Source organism: Mustela nigripes, chromosome 3, assembly GCF_022355385.1.
Source record: "Mustela nigripes isolate SB6536 chromosome 3, MUSNIG.SB6536, whole genome shotgun sequence".
Taxonomy (NCBI): Eukaryota; Metazoa; Chordata; class Mammalia; order Carnivora; family Mustelidae; genus Mustela; species Mustela nigripes.
In genome coordinates, this window is record NC_081559.1 from 38,549,030 (window position 1) to 38,568,660 (window position 19,631).

A 19,631-nucleotide genomic window follows, 5' to 3' on the forward strand; every position below is an offset into this window, starting at 1 on the left:
CAATGGGATAAACTCTTTCTTGTTTTGTATTAAATCTTAGACTCGTGGAACAAAAGACTAGTTTAGTTTCTAAGTCTGAAGAAAATGGGTTTCACTGAAATAAAGGGAATTCAGCTTTAGAACTAAAAATATTATCATGTATTCTGAGCAGCCTTCCCCTCTCCTTTGCCCTACCCAGCCTTCACCCTGGGTTAGATGCCATGCTTAGCTATATGTCCTCCCTAGTGTCCAGGTTTCAGTCTCATAATGCTTGTATGCCCTAGTTTAATTATCTAGTTATTTGTCTTCTCCACTAGAGTAGAGGCTCCTTGGGATCTCTTTTCAGTATTTTGTTCAAAATTCTCAATATATAATGCATTTGGTGAATGTGGTAGTTAGCATAGGGAAGAGCACAAGCAGACAATAAATGCATATAACTCATCCCTGTTGGAAAAACAGAATTAAAGGGTACCTGATTTTTCTCCAAATAAAATCTAGATTATTTGATTATTATAAAAAACTGAACTGCTTTTCTAGCTTAGTAAAATTAGTTCTCACTTCCTGACTCTAATGTACAGCATCTGGGAGAGACTGAGGTTAAAAGAAGTGAAATGTGACCAATAGAGATCCAGAATTGGAATTCAAATTAGGATGGTGACTAGGCACAAATAGGCTCCATTTTTATAGGGTTGGGTTTTTTTTTTTAAGTGTGGAGAAGAGCAGAGGGAGAAGCAGACTTCCCGCTGAACAGGGAATCCGGTACAGGACTCGATCCCAGGACCCTGGGATCATGACCTGAGCCAAAGGCAGATGCTTAACGGACTGAACCACTGAGATACCCTTTATCAGGTATCTTATATAAACTAAAAGATTGGTGTCTCAGAGTTCTGGGGTCCAACACTAATACTGTTATATAGACCAGAGGCTGCAATACAGTAGCCTGTGGGCCAAATCGGATTTAAACATGTCTGCCTGCCTAACCAAGGTGCAAAATTTTGGACAAAATCCAGATTAGAGTCTACTTTTAAAAGTAGAATTACCTAGCAACTCTGGACGTATACCTTTAGTAACATGTCCTATTTAATTACAACATGGACTTTCTAGTTGCTTCAGTTCCCCACTGCTTCCAGGCCAGGTTTCTCATTTGTTTGCCTGACCGATTCCTAAAGGCATTCAAGTTTGTAACCCCTAATAGCCTCCTAGAATCTCAGACTTTCTAAAGTGGCCCAGTAAAGATCCAGCGAACTGATGCTTGGATCTTAGTTCTTATTCACTGGTATTCAGACTGTGTTTCTCTGCACTCCGTCAAGGGATGGTCTAGGAGATGTGGCATGAAGTTCGTAAACAGGACAGGCTGAGCCATTCAACCTCTCAACAACCCAAACTTCTGATTAAATAGAATTAGGTTTGATTTCATTGTTTCATATATTGTGCTTCCGCAAAATAATTTTCAGTTGACTCAAAGGTTGGATGGAGATTAAAGGTTTTCTTTTGTTGGTGGTACAGCTCTAGTTCCAGTGCTCTAGTCCAAACCCTCATTTTGCCAGTGGGAAAAGAGACTTTAGAAGGAAAATGATTTATCCAAGGTCACAAGGCTAGTTAATGGTGGAGCTGACTACATTCAGACATAACTAAGAAAGAAAGAGTAAAACTAAGCAAACAATATCTGCCTCTGGCCTCTTTGCTGTCGTTTGTAAATATGATGTATACTAAAGTTTTACTTCTTCTTAGGACATTAAAAACCTTAATGTATAATAAAGATTAATATTTAATTTAATATTCAGTTTTGATATCCTTCAGGCTTTGTTTTTGGAAAATTCCTACTTATATAGAAAAAAGGTCTAGATTACCCCGATTACAATATAACATTAACAAATTCCAGCTACTCTGTATCAGCTTTTATGAACTGTATTCCTAAAATAATCATCAAATGCTTCCCTAGTGCAATACTTAGATATCTTTATTACCCTACTAGATTTTTGTTCATTGTTTCTCTCTTTTTCTACAGGTGGTCATAATGTCACAATCTCCTTGCAGTCCAGGACTGGGCACACCCATATGCCTTCTGTAGTCGGTGTCCTTGTCTTTACCCAATTCTGGTTCTGGTTTCCTCTTTCACACTTCCTGTCATTGGCTTATACCCCTACCTGTGTCATTGGCCTTAACAAGGACTTAAAGGTATGTTTGTAACACCTCGGTTTTATAATGTATCATCTTCACTGTATCCTAACCACCCACTCATAAGAATTTTCATGAAATTTTAAAAATGAGTTGGCATCTCACCAGTATTGTATTTCCCCTTTAAATTGAGTCATCACCTTGTTGAGTGGAGTGTGTCAGTGGAAGTTTTGAAAATCAAATCTCCCTACTAGCATTAACCTTGGATGAATCAGTTGAGAGGGAATGGTAAGAGAGGGGAAAATATAAAAATATTTTATGTAAGAGTGATCTATAGATCATTCTTCAGTTTTATTCAGTTTTATTACTGAAGTTCTTTGGGAGCTATTGAAGGATTTCTTGCAGAATGACATGATGAGATTTGCATTCTAGAAACAACATTCTGGTATCAGTAGAAGTCCATTACAATGAATGCTATTGCAGTAATTTCGGCAGGAAAGAAAGGTGACCCGAACTAAATCTTAGTAAGGAGTGAAGGTTTGAGACAGGGCCATGTTTCAGAGTTGTGTGATGCTGGAATATTTGATGGAAGAAAGGATTACAGCTAAAAGGAAGAGCAAAATGGGAGGATGTCTCTCTGGTAGTGGCAGAAAACAAGGCCATCGTTGAGGATCTGAGGAATCTGACAGAAACTGGTCACATGACTCAAGGACTAAAGGTGACCCATCTCCTGTCATCACACCATCCTTTTTTTTTTTTTTTTAAGATTTTATTTATTTGACAGAGAGAGAGAAATCACAAGTAGGCAGAGAGGCACGCAGAGAGAGAGGGGGGAGGAAGCAGGCTTCCTGCGGAGCAGAGAGCCCGACACGGGGCTTAATCCCAGGACCCTGGGATCATGACCTGAGCCGAAGGCAGAGGCTTTAAACCACTGAGCCGCCCAGGCACCCCGCCTTCAAATACTCTTAAATCTGGGCATCACTTGTGTTAAAATGGTCTGTTAAATTTCAGAGTGGAAAAATTGGAGGCCAGAAAATGGCTGATAAAGATTATTTCATCCAGTTGCCTTTTTTTTTTTCCAGTATAACTATACAGCCATTTATCCTTTACGTGTTTGAGCATAAAATTACTCACATTTATAAATATTGAGCAGTTTTATCTTTCAAGATAAGAATCTTTAGGGGCACCTGTGTGGCTCAGTCTGTTAAACGTCTGCCTTTGGCTCAGGTCGTGATTCCAAAGTCCTGGGATCAAGCCCTACGTCAGGCTCCCTGCTCAGCAGAGAGCCTGCTTCTCCCTCTCCCTCTGCATGCTATTCTGTCTACTTGTGTTCTCTCTGTCTCTATCAAATAAATAAATAAAATCAAAAAAGAAGAAGAAGATTCTTTAGGTTTCGCAATCCCTAACCTTTAACACTATGGTCAAACCTCTTACATGATCTATAGGGACTTTTTCCTCTAACACACAAAGACAAGATTCCTTATCCTAGTGAATGTGATGCCAATTACCATTCTCTATCGGTGTAAATTGGGGAAATAGAGAAAAATTCAGACTAGTGAATGTAACACCTACTCAATAAGTAATGTGAAGCTAACTTTTTCATTAGGCTCATGTTAGACTCTTATTAGGAGGGATTATGTGATACAGAAACGTGCAGACTTGTATAGGTTGTTGGAGTGGTGTAAGGAAGGTACATGGAAGTTAGGTATGCAGCTTAGGTAATCAAATAACACTTTACAAAGGAGGTAACAGTTGATCTGATGCTCACACCATGAGTGGGACTTAACCCACTAAATCAGGGGGTACGGCCAGTAAAGATGAGATGAAGAGGTGCCTCTGAACAGGCACAGAGCTTCAGGAAAGTATAGGGAACTACAGGCAGTTCCATAAAGCACTTTAGAACAAATTCATTGTGAGAAAACAGATCCCTGTAGGTACTATAAGAGAACATTTAGCCTGGATTGAAATGTCTGACTAAAAGCGTAGAATTCTTAAATATTGATTTGGGTTATTTTTGTTTTTTTAAGATTTTTTATTTATTTATTTGACAGAGAGAGATGACAAGCAGGCAGAGAGGCAGGCAGAGAGAGGGGAGGAAGCAGGCTCCCTGCTGAGCAGAGAGCCCGATGCGGGACTTGATCCCAGGACCCTGGGATCATGACCTGAGCCGAAGGCAGCGGCTTAACTCACTGAGCCACCCAGGCGCCCCTGGTTTTTTTAACGTAAGGGAGAAAATTCTTTTATTTCTTCAGATGCCGAAAGTTCAGTATAAATCAAACTGTAAACCATCCACATTTGCATATCCTGCCCCTCTGGAAGTACCAAAAGAAAAAGAAAAGGAAAAGGTAAGTTCTTTGTTCCCTTGGGGAGCATTTATACTTATATATAGAAGCTACTTAGTATTTTCTTTGGGCTTGTTTTAAATATTTTTACGTTTTAAATTAGATATTTTCAAAATAATACTTCTTATGGTAAAATCTAACATTACACAAGAATGTAAAGTAAAAGCTCTTTTTCTCTCCCAGTCATCCAGGTCCCATGTTGCAGGAATCATAATTTGAATCCCTCCAAATGTTTTCTCCACACATTTCAATACTTTTTACACCACAGGTAGAATTATTTTTGACATACTGTTCTGCAGCTTATAGTTTTTACTTTAACAATTTTTAAGGGGCATCCGGCTGATTCAGTCGATAGAATGTGCAACTCTTGATCTCAGGACAATGAGTGCAAGCCCCACATTGGGCGTGTAGTCTACTTAAAATAAAACAAAGAACAATAATAACCTTTAGAAATTTCAATATATATGGATCTCATTGTTTGCTACGGACAATCCCTTTAGGTATACATATCATTACTTGTCTTCTCGGTTCTTCATTTGATGCACATTTTCAGGTGATTTCTAATTAATCACTATTACAAATGAGATTAAGAGTCTTCATACACATATATTTGTGAACTTGTACAAGTGTATCTGTAGGTTAGGGTATGAGATGTGATTGATGAAAAGTAATGTACATTATTTATTTTCATAGGTATTAACTAAATTTCCTTTCAAAGTGAAAGGAATATAACCAACTTATATTCCTCTGTCAACAGTATCTGAGAACACTCACTGATGTGTGTTAAATCGAACTATAGTGCATTCGAGAGCTGCACTTGCCCCTGACTTTTTCTCAGTAAAATTATCCTTTCTGATACCTTACATTTAAGAAAATGCTTTTTTTCCTCTCAAGGTAGTGTTCCATATTAGCCAGTTGTTGATTATTTGCTATAAACATTGTGTGTAAATGGGGATATTTATATAATTGACCAAATTTGAGGATGGTGGGTGATGATTGTCCTCTGACAACAACATCTCGTCTCATTTCATCAGCTCTGTTTCAAATGCCCAGCTTTTGGATCAGAAACAAAATCAGCTTTATACCAGTAGTACCAGCCTTTCAAAGTCTTTTTCACCCTGATTTCAGGGACACCCATCAGGAAGGGTAATTCTAGGCTAACCACTTACCCACTGTGTATTACAGTTGTAGGACATCTGATATGGTAAGAATATCTTTATGACCATGTTTGGAGGAATTTTTTTTGTTTTTTAGTGCTTTCCCTATAAAGTAAAAAAAAGGTGCAGCACCCAGATATCTCCGAATTGCATGATAGCAAATCCACATCTAAGGTAGGCTACAATTTAAAAAAAAAAAAAATAGTAAGTTATATAGGACACAAGCCTCCAGAAATTAGAAGAGTCACCTGAGGACCATAATAGTAAATGTGAATAAATGTGCTGCTTGCTTTTCCCATGTATTCCCTAATGATTTGATTTTTTATGATGCCGCCAGGAAACCAAGTAGTATTGTCGAATCGAGTTCTCTTTGGGCTTGTATGTTTGTGTGTAGGTAAGGGATTATGATTTACCCTGTTTGCTTCCTCCAGGTTTCCACTGCTGTGTTATCTATTACTGCCAAGGCTAAAAAGAAGGAAAAAGAGAAGGAAAAAAAAGAAGAGGAGAAAATGGAAGTGGTAGGTATAATTTGGTGGTCATGTGGGTTGATATATCTATCTCTGTCATGGTCCAGACTCTTCCTTAAGTGAACGTTACCATACCTTGTTTTTGGCTTCCCTTAAATAAGTATCCTGTTCCAAGCAGAGACTCCAGTAGTTTTAATTGGAAGATACTTGAGTTCTTAGAGAAAACTATTACTAAGGTGTGTTTTGAAGGGCAGTGTAGAATTTTCAGACAATGAGATGATAGTGGGAGAAATAAAGGCCCTTTAAGCAAGGAGAATATCATTTGTTTAAATGGACCCTCTTTTTCTGGTCTACCCTGGTAGAAAAACCTCATCCTCTAAAACCAAGTTACACAGATTCTCACCCTTCACAGTTACCCTCTCCATCCTCTGAGTCTAGTATGACTTTGGTTGTACTTTCATTATATCTAATCCTAGCTACCCCTTGTGCCTACGAGTTGCTCAGTAAACTTTATCAAACATTATTCGGTGATGTGGAAGAGAAGTGAACCTTTGTTGGGCTATTTTTTAATATTTTCCAGGATGAAGCAGAAAAAAAGGAAGAAAAAGAGAAGAAAAAAGAACCTGAGCCAAACTTCCAGTTATTGGATAACCCTGCCCGAGTTATGCCTGCCCAGCTTAAGGTCCTGACCATGCCAGAGACTTGTAGATACCAGCCTTTCAAACCAGTAAGTTATTGATGGCCCTAAGCTATATATACCAGTGGGATAGTAATTCATGGGACAGTGGTATATTGACAGAGAAGAATACATCTCCAAAGCATTGGAGAAAGCTCTCGATACAAATCTCTTAGCAAAAGAGAGAACATTCCCTCCCATTTCATGTAGATTTGGGGACAGATTTTCTTTTTCCTTTGGGTAACCCTACAAACATCCTTCCTCTACCAGAAGGGTACACTATAGACCTTTCTAACACAGCATCGTTATTAGGAGCATAGACTCTGGGATCAGACATCCTGAGTTTGACTCCTGATTCTACCATTTACAGCCTTTGTAACCTTGAGTCTAGTACTAAACCTTTCTCTGCCTCAGTTTCCTCTACTGAAAATAAGAATTATACCTAACTCAGGAATGTGACAAAGAGTGAAAATGTAAGTTAATACACAGGCATTAGAGCACTGAATTTTACAATTTGAAAAGGATCTTCCTGCCATTTAATTTTTCTTAGGAAGAATGTATCAGGTTAGAAACAAATGCAAATCAGTAATTTGAGCATGATAATGTCTTTTTTCTCTGTTCTTGAAACTGGAAAAACTAGAAAGCCAGCAGTAGATACATTTAATACATCCAGATCTTGGACCTGCCTAAAATGTTATAGATGAGATTTCTAAAAAAAAATAAACCCATTCTCATCTACTTGAAAGTGGTCCCTGATGGTGGTGAGTAGAAGGCATCTCTTACCTACACTTATGAGCCACGGTCTTACCTGACTAGATTATCATCTAAAGGAGACGGACAGGGATGGAAGATGGCTATATTTAGTGGTGAAGAGCTAGAATTGGGTGGAACTAAGTTTATATTCCAGCTCTGCCATTTCTTAGCTGTTTAACTAAGACAAGTCATTTAATGTTTCATGTTTCAGTTTACTCATCTGTTAAATGAGGAATATTGCACTGTCCAACATTCCTATCTGGTTTAAAAGACAAGTGTATAAAGTAATCATAAGTTGTGCACACACTGTATAAAAGTGTAAAGTTGAAATATGCATGAAATATGTCAAGGCTCTGGCACTATAGCAGATTGCCACCTAGTATTTAAAACTGAATGGCTTAAACAACAAACATTTCTCACAGTTGTAGCAGCTAGAAGTCCAAGATTAGGGTGCCAGCATGATTGGGTTCTTAGTAAAGGCCCTCATCCTACTTAGTAAAGGCCCTCTTTTCATTGTATCTTCTAAGACAGAGAGAAAGGAAAACTAGCTCTTTTCATGTCTCTCCTTATAAGAGCACTGATATCATTATTAATGAGGTCTTCACCTTGGTGACCTAATTGCTTCCTAAAGGTCTACATCCTAATACTATCACTTCGGGGGTTAGGATTTCAACATATGAATGGCAGGGTGGAAAGACACAAACATTCAGTCCATAACACAAAGGAATAGGGAAATACCAGTATATTGAAGTGTAGTTTTTGTATACTAGTGAAATTAAGTTACAGTTTTCCAGTGAGATCGAGATGTTAATTGCAAAGGCAACCACTTGACAAAATAATTCTAAAAGTGGACTAAAAGAAACAAGAAAATTAAACTTAGTACACTAGAAAATATCTATTTAATACCAAAGAAGCCAGCAGTGGAAGAATTGAGAAACAAAAATATATAAGACATACAAAAAACATCAAAATGGCAGGAGCAGGGGCGCCTGGATGGCTCAGTGGGTTGAACTTCTGCCTTCGGCTCAGGTCATAATCTCAGGGTCCTGGGATAGAGCCCCGCATCAGGCTCTCTGCTGAGCGGGGAGCCTGCATCCCCCCCTCCCTCTCTCCGCCAGCCTCTCTGCCTACTTGTGATCTCTCTCTTTGTCAAATGAATAAATAAAAAAAAAATTTTTTTTTTAAATGGCAGGAGCAAATTTTAGTAATCACATGAGATGTCTTTTTTTTTTTTTTTTTTTTTTTAAGTAAGCTCTAGGCCCAACATGGGCCTGGAACTCATGACCCCAAGATCAAGAGTCTCATGCTGTATCAATAAACTGAGCCAGCCAGGGGCCCTGATCACAGGAGATATAAGTGGACTAACCACACCTATTAAAAGGCTGAGATAAGCCAAACAGATAAAAAAGAAATGATCTGACTATATGCTCTCTACTAAAGACATGCTTTATGGAATTCCTAGCTGGCTCAGTCAGCAGAGCATGCAACTCCTGATCTCAGGGTTATATGTTGGAACCCGACCCTTGGGTGTAGAGATTGCTTAAAAAAATAAGATCTTGGGGCGCCTGGGTGGCTCAGTGGGTTAAGCCGCTGCCTTCGGCTCAGGTCATGATCTCAGGGTCCTGGGATCAAGTCCCAATTTCTCTCCAGTGAGTTCAGAATGACAGAGTGAACAACATAAATATGACAGATATTTCACTTATGAAATAAGCCCGAGGCTCTCTGCTCAGCAGGGAGCCTGCTTCCTCCTCTCTCTCTCTCTGCCTGCCTCTCTGCCTACTTGTGATCTCTCTCTGTCAAATAAATAAAAATGAAATCTTAAAAAAAAAAAAATAAGATCTTAAAACATACACATACTTTAGATTCAAAGATTGAAGTAGATTAAAAGCAAAAGGATAGGGAGATATCCCATGCCAACAAGTAACAAAAAGAGAGCTGGAGCAGCTGTACTAACATCAGACAAAATATGCTTTAAAAGAAAAATGGTTGGGGCACCTGGATGGCTCGTCATTTAAGTGCCTGCCCTCGGCTCAGGTCATGATCCCGGGGTCCTAGGATCGAGCCCCACATTGGGCTTCCCCTCTGCCTGCAGCTCCCCCTGCTTGTGCGTGCACGCTCTCTCTGCGTCAAATAAATAAATAAAATCTTAAAAAAAAAAAAGAAAAGAAAAAAATTGTTGCTGGAGACAACAGTGGTTTTACAGTGGTAAAAAGGTCACGAGCACCTGGCTGACTTGGACAGATCATGTAACTCTTGATCTTGGGGTTGTAGTTTCAAGCCCCACATTGGTTGTAGAGATTACTTTTTTAAAAATAAAGTAAACTAAACCACGTTGCTATAAGGCTTTTTCCTTATGTTGTTTATACTGCAGGATTTGAGTTGGATTATTTCATTCCAGTTGAGCATGAAATAGTACAGTTATAACCTGGAGCTGTCTGTTTCCCAAATACAGGAAATCCTTTTTGTGAACATAGTATTTTCTTGAATAAAGATGATTCATCTTTATTTGGTCCTTTAGAAGGCTCAGGTAAACTTTCAGACCGTAGAGGATTAGGACAATGGCCTTGTACTCTGATTTTTCTTAGGTGCATATTGGTAGTAAAGGCAGGGTCCACTCATCAAATGGCTCTCTTCAAGGAAAGCAGACTTTTTAGGGGAAGGAGTTAGAAAATAAAGTGTATGAATATGCGTGTCAAGACAAGGGAGATAGTACAGACACTCACGAAGACACCAGTTTTATAGCAGGACAGGGCAGAGCTCCAGTGAGTAAAAATCAGATTAGGTTGAACTGCAAAGCTATTTGTATATATGTGAATCATCTGACTGATGAGCTTGGGCTTCTTTTCCTTTCCAGTAATTTGCTTTGGTAGAAATAATGTTTTTCCCAATGGGCCCTGCCACTGTTGACTGATCTAATTACAGACAGCAGCTTCCCATTTCCTTTGACACAGCCAAGCAAATAGAATAAGATTAACACACAGAGGTGGGTGAATAGTTTGGTGTGTGAATTTACTTCTGCTACATTTGGGAGAGGGCTAATAAAATTGATTCTACACTGAGTTCTTTTTTGTTTCCCATCTACTACATCCTGGTATCATAAAGGATTTGTAGGTTCAAGTGAAATATCTGTCATATTTATGTTGTTCACTCTGTCATTCTGAACTCACTGGAGAGAAATTGGCTTTTCACTTGTAGATTGTCTTTTTTGTCCAAAATGATAGTTTTCTCACGAGTAATAAAGTATCTGTTAGAGTAGTGTGCTTCTCAAACTTTAGTATGCATACATACACCCGTGGCTCTTAAGTACAGTTCTATAGATTTAGGTCGGGCTATGTTTTCTGTGTTTCTGACAAACTCCCAGGTGATAGTGATGCTGCTGGTCCAGGACCATGTGTCGAACAGCAAGCAAGACATTAGAATGCTGTATTGATAAAAGTAAATAAGTAAACTTTCTCTCTCCAATCAGGTCAAGGCAGTGCAGGAAATACCAGTCTTTAGTTAGGAACAGTGATGTTCTGCCACTGGGTTAAGTTTATAACTATTCCCTATAGATGACAAGTTTCTCTGTCCTTTGTCGTGGACATCGATTGTTGCCTTCCTCATTTAGTCCTCAGACTAACTGGAGGAATGGAAGAGGAAGGTCTTAGTAGCCGCTTCTTGCAGCCCAACAGTTTGTCACGGGTGTAGCTTCACACAGGCGCACACACCCACATTTCCTGGCTGCTGCCTGGGGAAATGTAGTTCTATGCCAGGTCTTTACTCCCAAATCATCTGAGTAGTCTTAAGGTACCATTTAACAAATATGCATGCTACACTCTGGAGCCATCTGAGAATATGAATGGGGTTTGTGCTGCTTCACCCTTTGCTCTGTGTGTACAGCTTTCCATTGGTGGCATCATCATCCTGAAGGACACCAGTGAAGACACGGAGGAACTGGTTGAACCAGTGGCAGCCCATGGCCCAAAAATCGAGGAAGAAGAACAAGAGCCAGAACCTCCAGAACCATTTGAGTATATCGATGATTAAGGACCAGAGGTATGTGCGAAATAAAATTGTTTATCAAAGGAATTCTGTTGGTCAGTACATCTTAAATGTTTTCGGCAGAGACATCGTGTCACTTTTTCCATTCCTTTTGTGCTTAATCTCTATTTACCTAAATGGTGTTAGAATTTCCCCTCTTTTTGACTTCTTCAGCATACATAACCTCCAGTTCCTTTTTCTTTCTCCTTTGACTCTCTACCCTCTAGTGTTTGACCAGTACTATTCAGAGCAGTTAAAAACTGTTCTCATAGGTCCGTGAGAGAGTAGGGAGCTTGCTCTAAAATGTCAGTCTGCTCGATACTTCTTTCATTGAAAAATCCTTGCTTACCCCTTACTCCCAAGAAAGTCAACTGAATGACAGTTTGCTCATGATAGAGTTGATTTACACTTTGATGTGAGCCCCTTGTTATAGATCAGTTAGAGTTCATGGCCAGCACTGGTCCATGGATCACTGATCCATCTCTCTCTCTCCCTTTCCTTTGGTGATACTTTTGGTACTAAAAGCCTTAATATTCATTTACTCATTGAAGCTATATCACACATCTAATGTGGTAAGACATGGTGCTTAAAAGTACTTCGGAGTCAGTTTAGAACATATAACAGAGCTTCACCCAGTTGAAAAAAATTATGCCAATGTTCTAACAGTGTTGAAGTAGGTCTTTAGATGCAAAAAATTAGAATAATGTTATGAAATTGTCATCACATATTTGAAGATGCATATAAACTATTAATCAATGTTTTCTCACTCTAGTACATATTTATTGTCAGACAATAAGAATTTATCCTTTTCTTCTACTTAAATGCCAGGCTGTAAATCTAGCACCATGAGACCATGAGCGTTACACACTGACTAGCAATTAATGAAAGCTTTTACAGAAATCTCAGATAAATATTAAGGCAGAAACCCTGCCATTAGTAGGAAAATATATTCAAGCCCCAAAAAGTGTTTGGACCTTTGATTGAGAGAGGGAGATTTATACTAACTTCCTGTCTATGTAAAATTGCTTTGAAAATTATCTTTGGGCCTTTGATGGTTTCCTAAGCTTTACCCAAGCAGCGCATGGCGGTATTGATACCATAAGCACTCAGTCTCTGTGTGGAACTGAACAGACTCACATTAGCCCCCTCAAGCCTTTGACCATACATTACTGAAAACCCCCTGATTAAGTCTTTCAAGGCAGTTAACCTCAAGATGGCTTAGAAGTTTTTAATTAGAAATTAGATTTTTTTTAAGTAAACTCTAAACCCAATGGGGATTCCAACTCACAACCCTGAGATTGAGTCACATGCTCTACCAACTGAGCCAACCAGGCGTCCCAGAAATTAGATTCCTACTATTTTCAAAAGGATAAAATATTCAGTCTAGTAGGAGTGTAAAAACCATAGTCCATCTTACCAAACACTGGTGTGTTAGGACTGCGTAGGCAGGGTTAAGGGCTAGTTTTAGTCATCGACAGCTCGTGGTAAAAAATTTTCTTTTAAACAAAGGATAACCCTAGTTTTTTCCCCCTTCCCACTTCCTTAGGATCTCATTGCTCATCTGAAGATGATTGTCCAGTCCTGTATTGGAGATGCTTGTGAAGAAATCCATGCTGAGACCTGCTACTCACTGCATGTACCATTGCCTTTGCGCTGACCCGAAGAACCTTGTCTCCAAGTCTTTGGTGAAGAGAAGATATATGACTGTTTAGTGTGCTCTTTCACAGAACTTGGTTTTCAAATAAATATATTAAAATCTCCAGATGGACAAGGACTTTTTAATTTGTTTTTCAGCCTCAGTTTTAAATAAGTGGACCTAATACCCTTCCCCCCACCACCACCATGAAATGCCTAAACCCGGAGAGCTAAATCCTTAATTGCTGGGATGAGTATGCATGATTTTCATATTGATGAAAAAGTTAAACTAGTTCATAGATTATTTGAAAAATAATGGAAAAAAAATAAGAAAAAAATCAACCCTTATTCTTCACTCCCAAGAATTCTCTCCAGTTTTTTAAAATCAGATTGAGGGCATAGGGTACTGTCATTTACTGAAGAAGTCCCTTTAGTGGTCCAAGGGAAATGTCTGTTTAGGCAGCTCAGAAGCATTATTTAAGAATAGGCTTTGCCTGTTGTTTCCTGCCTTTGACCCTGTTGAGGACGACAACAGACACAAAATCATTTAGCCACAGGATTTAATAATGTGTTCTTTTTATCCTCTCTTTTCCTACCCTCTTTGGCCATGTGCTATTTAATTTAAGGTATAATTTAAATACAATAATGCAAAAATTTAAAGTCTATACAATTTGATTAGTTTTGACAAGTACAATTTTGATTTCTATATTATCAGGCCTTAGATGTTGGGCTCTTGAAATAAGCAGACAAGGTCATTATTCTGACAACTACCCCTTCCCATGTTCTTGGCATATGAAAGGGGACCTCTGGTACCCTAGGACATAGCAATAAGAGCTAGATTTGGGGGCTTTGGTGGGGTTTTTTGTTTTGGACTTAAATCATGTAAAATAAAAGTAGGTTATTTCCAGCACTTATACATGAATGGTTCTTTATTCTGACCTTGATCCTTCTACTTTTTAATTTAGGATATAGCCTTCTGAGTCTGTGGGGGAAAAGCTCGTTAGAGGAAACCAGTGCCCAGATAGATCCACCCTACTACAACATCCACCACAGCTTTGTTGCTTGGTCCAGGTCTAAAGGTTACTAATCCCAAAGGATGGCACCATTCATTGGTTAATTTCATTGTATCTCCTCCTTTGTAAATTCCTGTTTCCTCAATATCAAATGATTCTATAAAAGAGATTATCTCATTTCCTAGCCTGTCATTAGCTATGTCCTTCCTGTTCAAGCTCTTAACATTGCTTGCATTTCAGAGTTATCTCTTAACATTTCCCTTAATATATGAAATGTTTATAAAACAGAAGTCTCTCAATGATGTCACTGTCCAAAATTTAGTAGTCTGGGAGAGGTGGTACATTCACTGGCCTCTGGCCAAAGTCATTAAATTCCTTCCATACTAATAGACTGAACTTCAGGGAGAAGTCAGCACTGGTTACTGGTAAACAGTACAATTTGTTTATACTGGTCTTAGTAACTTTGTAACTTGGTCTTAAATATTGAAGTTATAGCTCCAAAAAAAAAAGTAAGCTATAAAGTAAAATGGCCACTTGGATCAGGCTATGATGAGACTGTTATCCTGATGACTTTAGTTACTCTGGAAGATTTCCTAGATAGGCGTAGCACTGAGAGATAACCAAGGAGCAAAGCAATCTAAGGTGGAAAGGAGCAGGGTGAAATAAAGTCCCATGTGAAGACCAGGTAGGAGCGAGGATTGGCACATTTGCCGGAAGAACAGAAGGGAATGTGGCAGCAGTTACTCCCAGGTGATGTTGTGCTATGCTTTCAGACTTGAAGGCAGGTGGGATGCACAGCGAGGAAATCAAATGAAAGGAAATCGATTTCTGGGACTGGGCTTAGTACTAGAATCCAGTCTTTCTCCTACCCCTCTGCAGTTAAATGACCACTGAGGCTGGCATCCTCTCTCTGGCATCAATAGCAAGTCTTTTCCTTCTGTCTCTGACTGGTCTCTTCGTTTAATATAAATTGAAAAAAAAATTAATTTAAACATTTCTTTGTGCAGGGATTCTTGGGCTCTTTGGCAGGTCCCACTCCCTCTGATTGCTTTTGAGCTTCCAGCCCTCTCAGAATTGGGTCCTTGGTCTTCTCAGGTGGTCCACTCTCTAAGCAACCCCATCTATCACACACCTTCATCCACTGTCTTTGTGCAGATGGCTCCCCCGTCCACATTCCTCCCTTCCCTTTCACCTGAGCTCCAGGCATGCACATCCAGCCACTCACTGGGCGTCCCCATTCAGGAGCCTCACGGGCACTAGAAACGGAATATCCAGAGCACATCCAGCCTTCTCTGCTTGGAGCTAATGACAACCCCTCCATCTGGTAGTTCACACTAAAAACTCATGCTTCACCCTTGACTCAAATGTTTAAGTATCAAGTATCTCTCCTGTTCATTTACCCTCCTCCCCACTGGTCACTACCCCTGGTTCAAGCCCTTAACTCCATCAGCCTCTAGACCTAGTTCACTCTAATCCATTCTCCAAATTGATCTTTCTACAGTGCAAGTCATACTCATCTCCTGCTTAAAATTTCTCAGTAGTTTTGTTGCATAATGCCCAAATTCTTTAGTTGGTGTACAAAACTGTGCGAGGCTTTAGTTGCGACCCACCTCTCCAGCCTCTCCTCTCCTGACTCCTCCCACCTCATGCTCAGAACCATGTCCAATTTCTCCCGCGATCCAGGCTTTTTGTCACCTCCTCGCTTTTTCAGTCCTTCTTCCTGAAATACCCTTCTCTCTTCACTCCCACCTCTCCCTCTAGGTCCGGTGAATCTACTAACTAGTTCTTTAGGTCTTGATTTATAGAGACTTGCCTCAAGAAATCCACCCCAATTTCCCTCGCCAGAGCAGGACTAGTTTCTTCCTTCTGCTTCCCCAGTTTCCAGTGTTGCCCTCTGTTGTCCTTACCACACCATCATTTATTGCCTGTTGACTTGTTTTCCCCCTCATTTGTCTTGCTTACCTTCATAATACACCTTAGCACACAGAGCGTGATCATATATTCATCAACTGCCTGTATTGAGAATGGTTAAGAGCCACAACTGAGCACTAGCAGAACAATTGGGACAGAATCCGTGAGTATATAAGAGGGGATTAATTCACTGGAGTGATTGGTGATTAATTCATCTGTCTTGGAGCTGCCTTCTCTAGGCCTCTATAAATGTCTCTTCCCATTCCTCTCCTGCAATGATTAAACGTTCCTGCTAGGGACTGTTTTTTCAATTGTTTTATTCTTGGAAAACCCGGGCTTTTCTTTGTGTGTGTAGGGAAGATTTGTCTCCGAATCTATCACTGTGAGGAGATGAGGAGAAATGAGCCTGGGCAAAGCAGCTTTTGTGTTTGTCCCAAACCATTCCCCAACCGCCTTATTCTCATCATAAATGAGTCAACACTTCTACTTTCCACAGAAAATCTCTTAGAAGGTGCTGAGCGTGATTATTTCTAAAGTTCAAACTTGTTTTCTACCCTCTGCTTTGTTAAAATTAAAAGACATAAAGGCCCTTCCAAGCCAAACTGCATTAATGGGAAGAATGTGGACTTGGGCCTCAGGCTGGTTCATATCCTGATCTTGTCCCTTAGTGGTTTCTTATTTGTACAGAAAAAATGACATTCACCTCAAGGTTGTTACAGGCATTAAATGATAATGGCTAATTAGGACATCCTTACTACGCACCAGACACTGCTGAGAACCGCAAGTATTGACGGACTCATTCCTCCCAACCACCCTAGGGGAAGATGCTGTTATCTTGAGATCTTCTGTATTAAAGAGCTTTGCACTTAAGGAGGCCTTAACTAAATTTGGTTGAATCAGAACAGTATGGCATAACCCTTTGTTTTACACACAAGGACACTCATAACAGTGACGTGACCTGTTCAACATTAGGAGCCATCTGTACCGCCACGTCTCCAGTTCACTTCTTCCGTGAAGTTGGTCTGGCCTATTAATTTTCTGGCCTTATTTGATCCAAAGGGGCAACAGACAAATGGCAAACAGCCATTTCTTTGCCTATCCTATATCCAGAGTCTGGTCCTGGTTTGTGCCCTCCTCCATACTCAAGCCACTGTACCTTTTCAGAAAAGGATTGTCAGCAAAAGCAGTATTTTCCTTTTTTTCTTTTTTAAGTTTTTATTTAAATGCCAGTTAACATACAGTGTAATATTAGTTTTAGGGGTACAATATAGTGATTCAACGTTTGCATATAACACCTGGTGATCATCACAAGATCATCCTTAATCCCCATTACCTATTTCCCCCCTTTTCCCCACCCAACTCCCTTCTGGTAACCATCAGATTGTTCCCTATAATTAAGAGTCTGTTTCTCGATTTGCTTCTCTCTATCTTTTTTCTCCCTTTGTTCATTTGTTTTGTTTCTTAAATTCCACATATGAATGAGATCATATGATAATTGTCTTTCTCTGACTTCATTTAGCATAATACCCTCCAGTTCCATCCGAGTCATTGCAAATGGCAAGATTTCATTCATTTTATGGCTGAGTGATAGTCCATTGTACATATATACCACATCTTCTTTGTTCATTCATCAACTGATGGACACTTGAGCTATTTCCATTATGTGGCTATTATAGATAATGCACTGTAAACATCAGGGTGCGTATATCCCTTTGAATTAATATTTTTATTTTTTTGGTCAAATACCTAGTAGTGCAATTGCTAGGTCCTAGAGAAGTTCTACTTTTAACATTTTGAGGACCTTCCATACTGTTTTCCACAGTGGCTGCCCAGTTTTCATTCCCACCAACTGTGCAAGAGGGTTGGTTCCCCCTTCATTGCATCCTCACCAACATCTGTTGGTTCCTGTGTTGTTCATTTTAGCCATTCCAGTAAGTGGGAGGTGACATCTCATTGTAGTTTTGATTTGTATTTTCCTGATGATGAGTGATGTTGAGCATCTTTTCATGTGTCTGTTGGCTATCTGGAGGTCTTCCAAAAGTAGTAGTGTCTAATGCCAAGAGGCTCTACCACACAGCCCCCTGTTGATAGACACTTCCCATCTGCTTGCTGGCTTCTGGGCAGCTCCTTTGGTGCATGCTCTCAATGTTTTCCAAATCAGTGGGTTATTTGTTGATAATAAAATTGCATCCAGGAGATAATTACCTTCAAAGATCTTGGGCATTACATAGAGTGGGGACAGAGATAGAGAGTTTCCCATCAAGTCATATTCCCATGACCTGGTATGAGCAGCCTCTGACTCTTGTGCCATGATCTCTCAGAAGCCCTGATTCATGTTCTAAAGATTTGAGAGGTTTACAAGCATCAAAGGCTATCGGCTTATGGTGGGTATAAATTAGCCTGTCCAAAATAAGGGTTGGTGATGGGTCCCTAAACAAATTCCTTCCTCCGTTCTTGGATTAGAACCCTGGGGGAAAGGGGGGAGGGGTTATTCCTTTACACTCACTGCCAGCCTCACTAATCAGTCTCTCCTCCAAGCAGTTCTCAGGCATGCCCACCACAAGGTTAGCGAGAACAACATTTGCTGTTCACTGGTGGTTTCCTGTGTTTGTAGGATGCTTGTTTCCCAGCCAGTCTATAAATAAGCTCCTTAATGGCAAACATCCAAATATCTCCCAAAGTCCCTGTCACCGTGTTTGATAAATAATGCCCACTGGTTTCCGATTGAATACTTCTTTAATTATAATTGCTTTAGCTTGGGGAGTCTGGTGATTCTAATTTTTCTCCGTGGCCCTTACACATGATTAGCATGTAAGCTTCATGAGGGCAAGGGGCTAGTTTTTGATGATTGATGTATGCTTGGTGCCTAGAGCTGTTCCTGGTTCGCTGCAGGCACTCCGTAAGTATTAGATGGATGGGTGGACAGGCAGATGGACCGATCGCGGCAAACCTGTGTTTTGCTCCTGTGTGCCAGGGGCTAAACTTAGTACTCACTTCATTCACATCGCCATTTGTTACCTCACAATTCTACTGTGAGGTAAATACATTACTATCCACAGGAAATGGGGCTTAGAGGGGATCGGGGTACCTCGTAAGTTAAGAGACTAGAACTCAAACACAGATACACGTGACTACAAATTCTGTCTCTTTTTTTTGTTGCTTTGGCTTCCGCTTGTATTTTAGTTATTATGGCAGTGACTCAGCAGCTCTGGACTCCAACTCACAATCCAGCAAGTTTGGCTCAGACTCAGATGACTGTGACACCGACAGACCTGGGACCACACTGAGAAACACTGGTCTATACCAAGCTGCCTCCGAAAGGCCGGTGTCCCCTTGCCACTTCAATGTGGTGTGGATACCAGGATAGTGAGGACCCCTCCCAACAGCCCAGCCATCAGCAAAACCCCGCCTCCACCCCCACCCCGCCACGAGGCAATGGATGTCTCCAGGGGTAATGTAGGACCTCGTTAGTGGGAGAGTGTGAACATACCTAGAGACAGAATGTACTCCCCAACAGAAAGGTCCTTAGAAACCAAACCAATGGACCAAGTGGCAGAAAG

At 40.1% G+C, this 19,631-nt stretch overlaps 1 protein-coding gene across 1 annotated transcript in view; it reads left to right on the forward strand.

Moving 5' to 3' along the window:
* PSMD1 (proteasome 26S subunit, non-ATPase 1) overlaps positions 1-13,276 on the forward strand; it is a 91,742-nt gene extending 78,466 nt beyond the window's left edge. The window contains exons 20-25 of the mRNA XM_059393703.1: positions 1,988-2,157; positions 4,350-4,442; positions 6,028-6,114; positions 6,644-6,790; positions 11,372-11,527; positions 13,059-13,276. Coding sequence (XP_059249686.1) covers positions 1,988-2,157; positions 4,350-4,442; positions 6,028-6,114; positions 6,644-6,790; positions 11,372-11,518 — 644 coding nt within the window. The 3' untranslated portion in view covers positions 11,519-11,527; positions 13,059-13,276. The remainder of the gene's footprint in view (positions 1-1,987; positions 2,158-4,349; positions 4,443-6,027; positions 6,115-6,643; positions 6,791-11,371; positions 11,528-13,058) is intronic.
* The last annotated feature ends 6,355 nt before the right edge of the window (positions 13,277-19,631 follow it).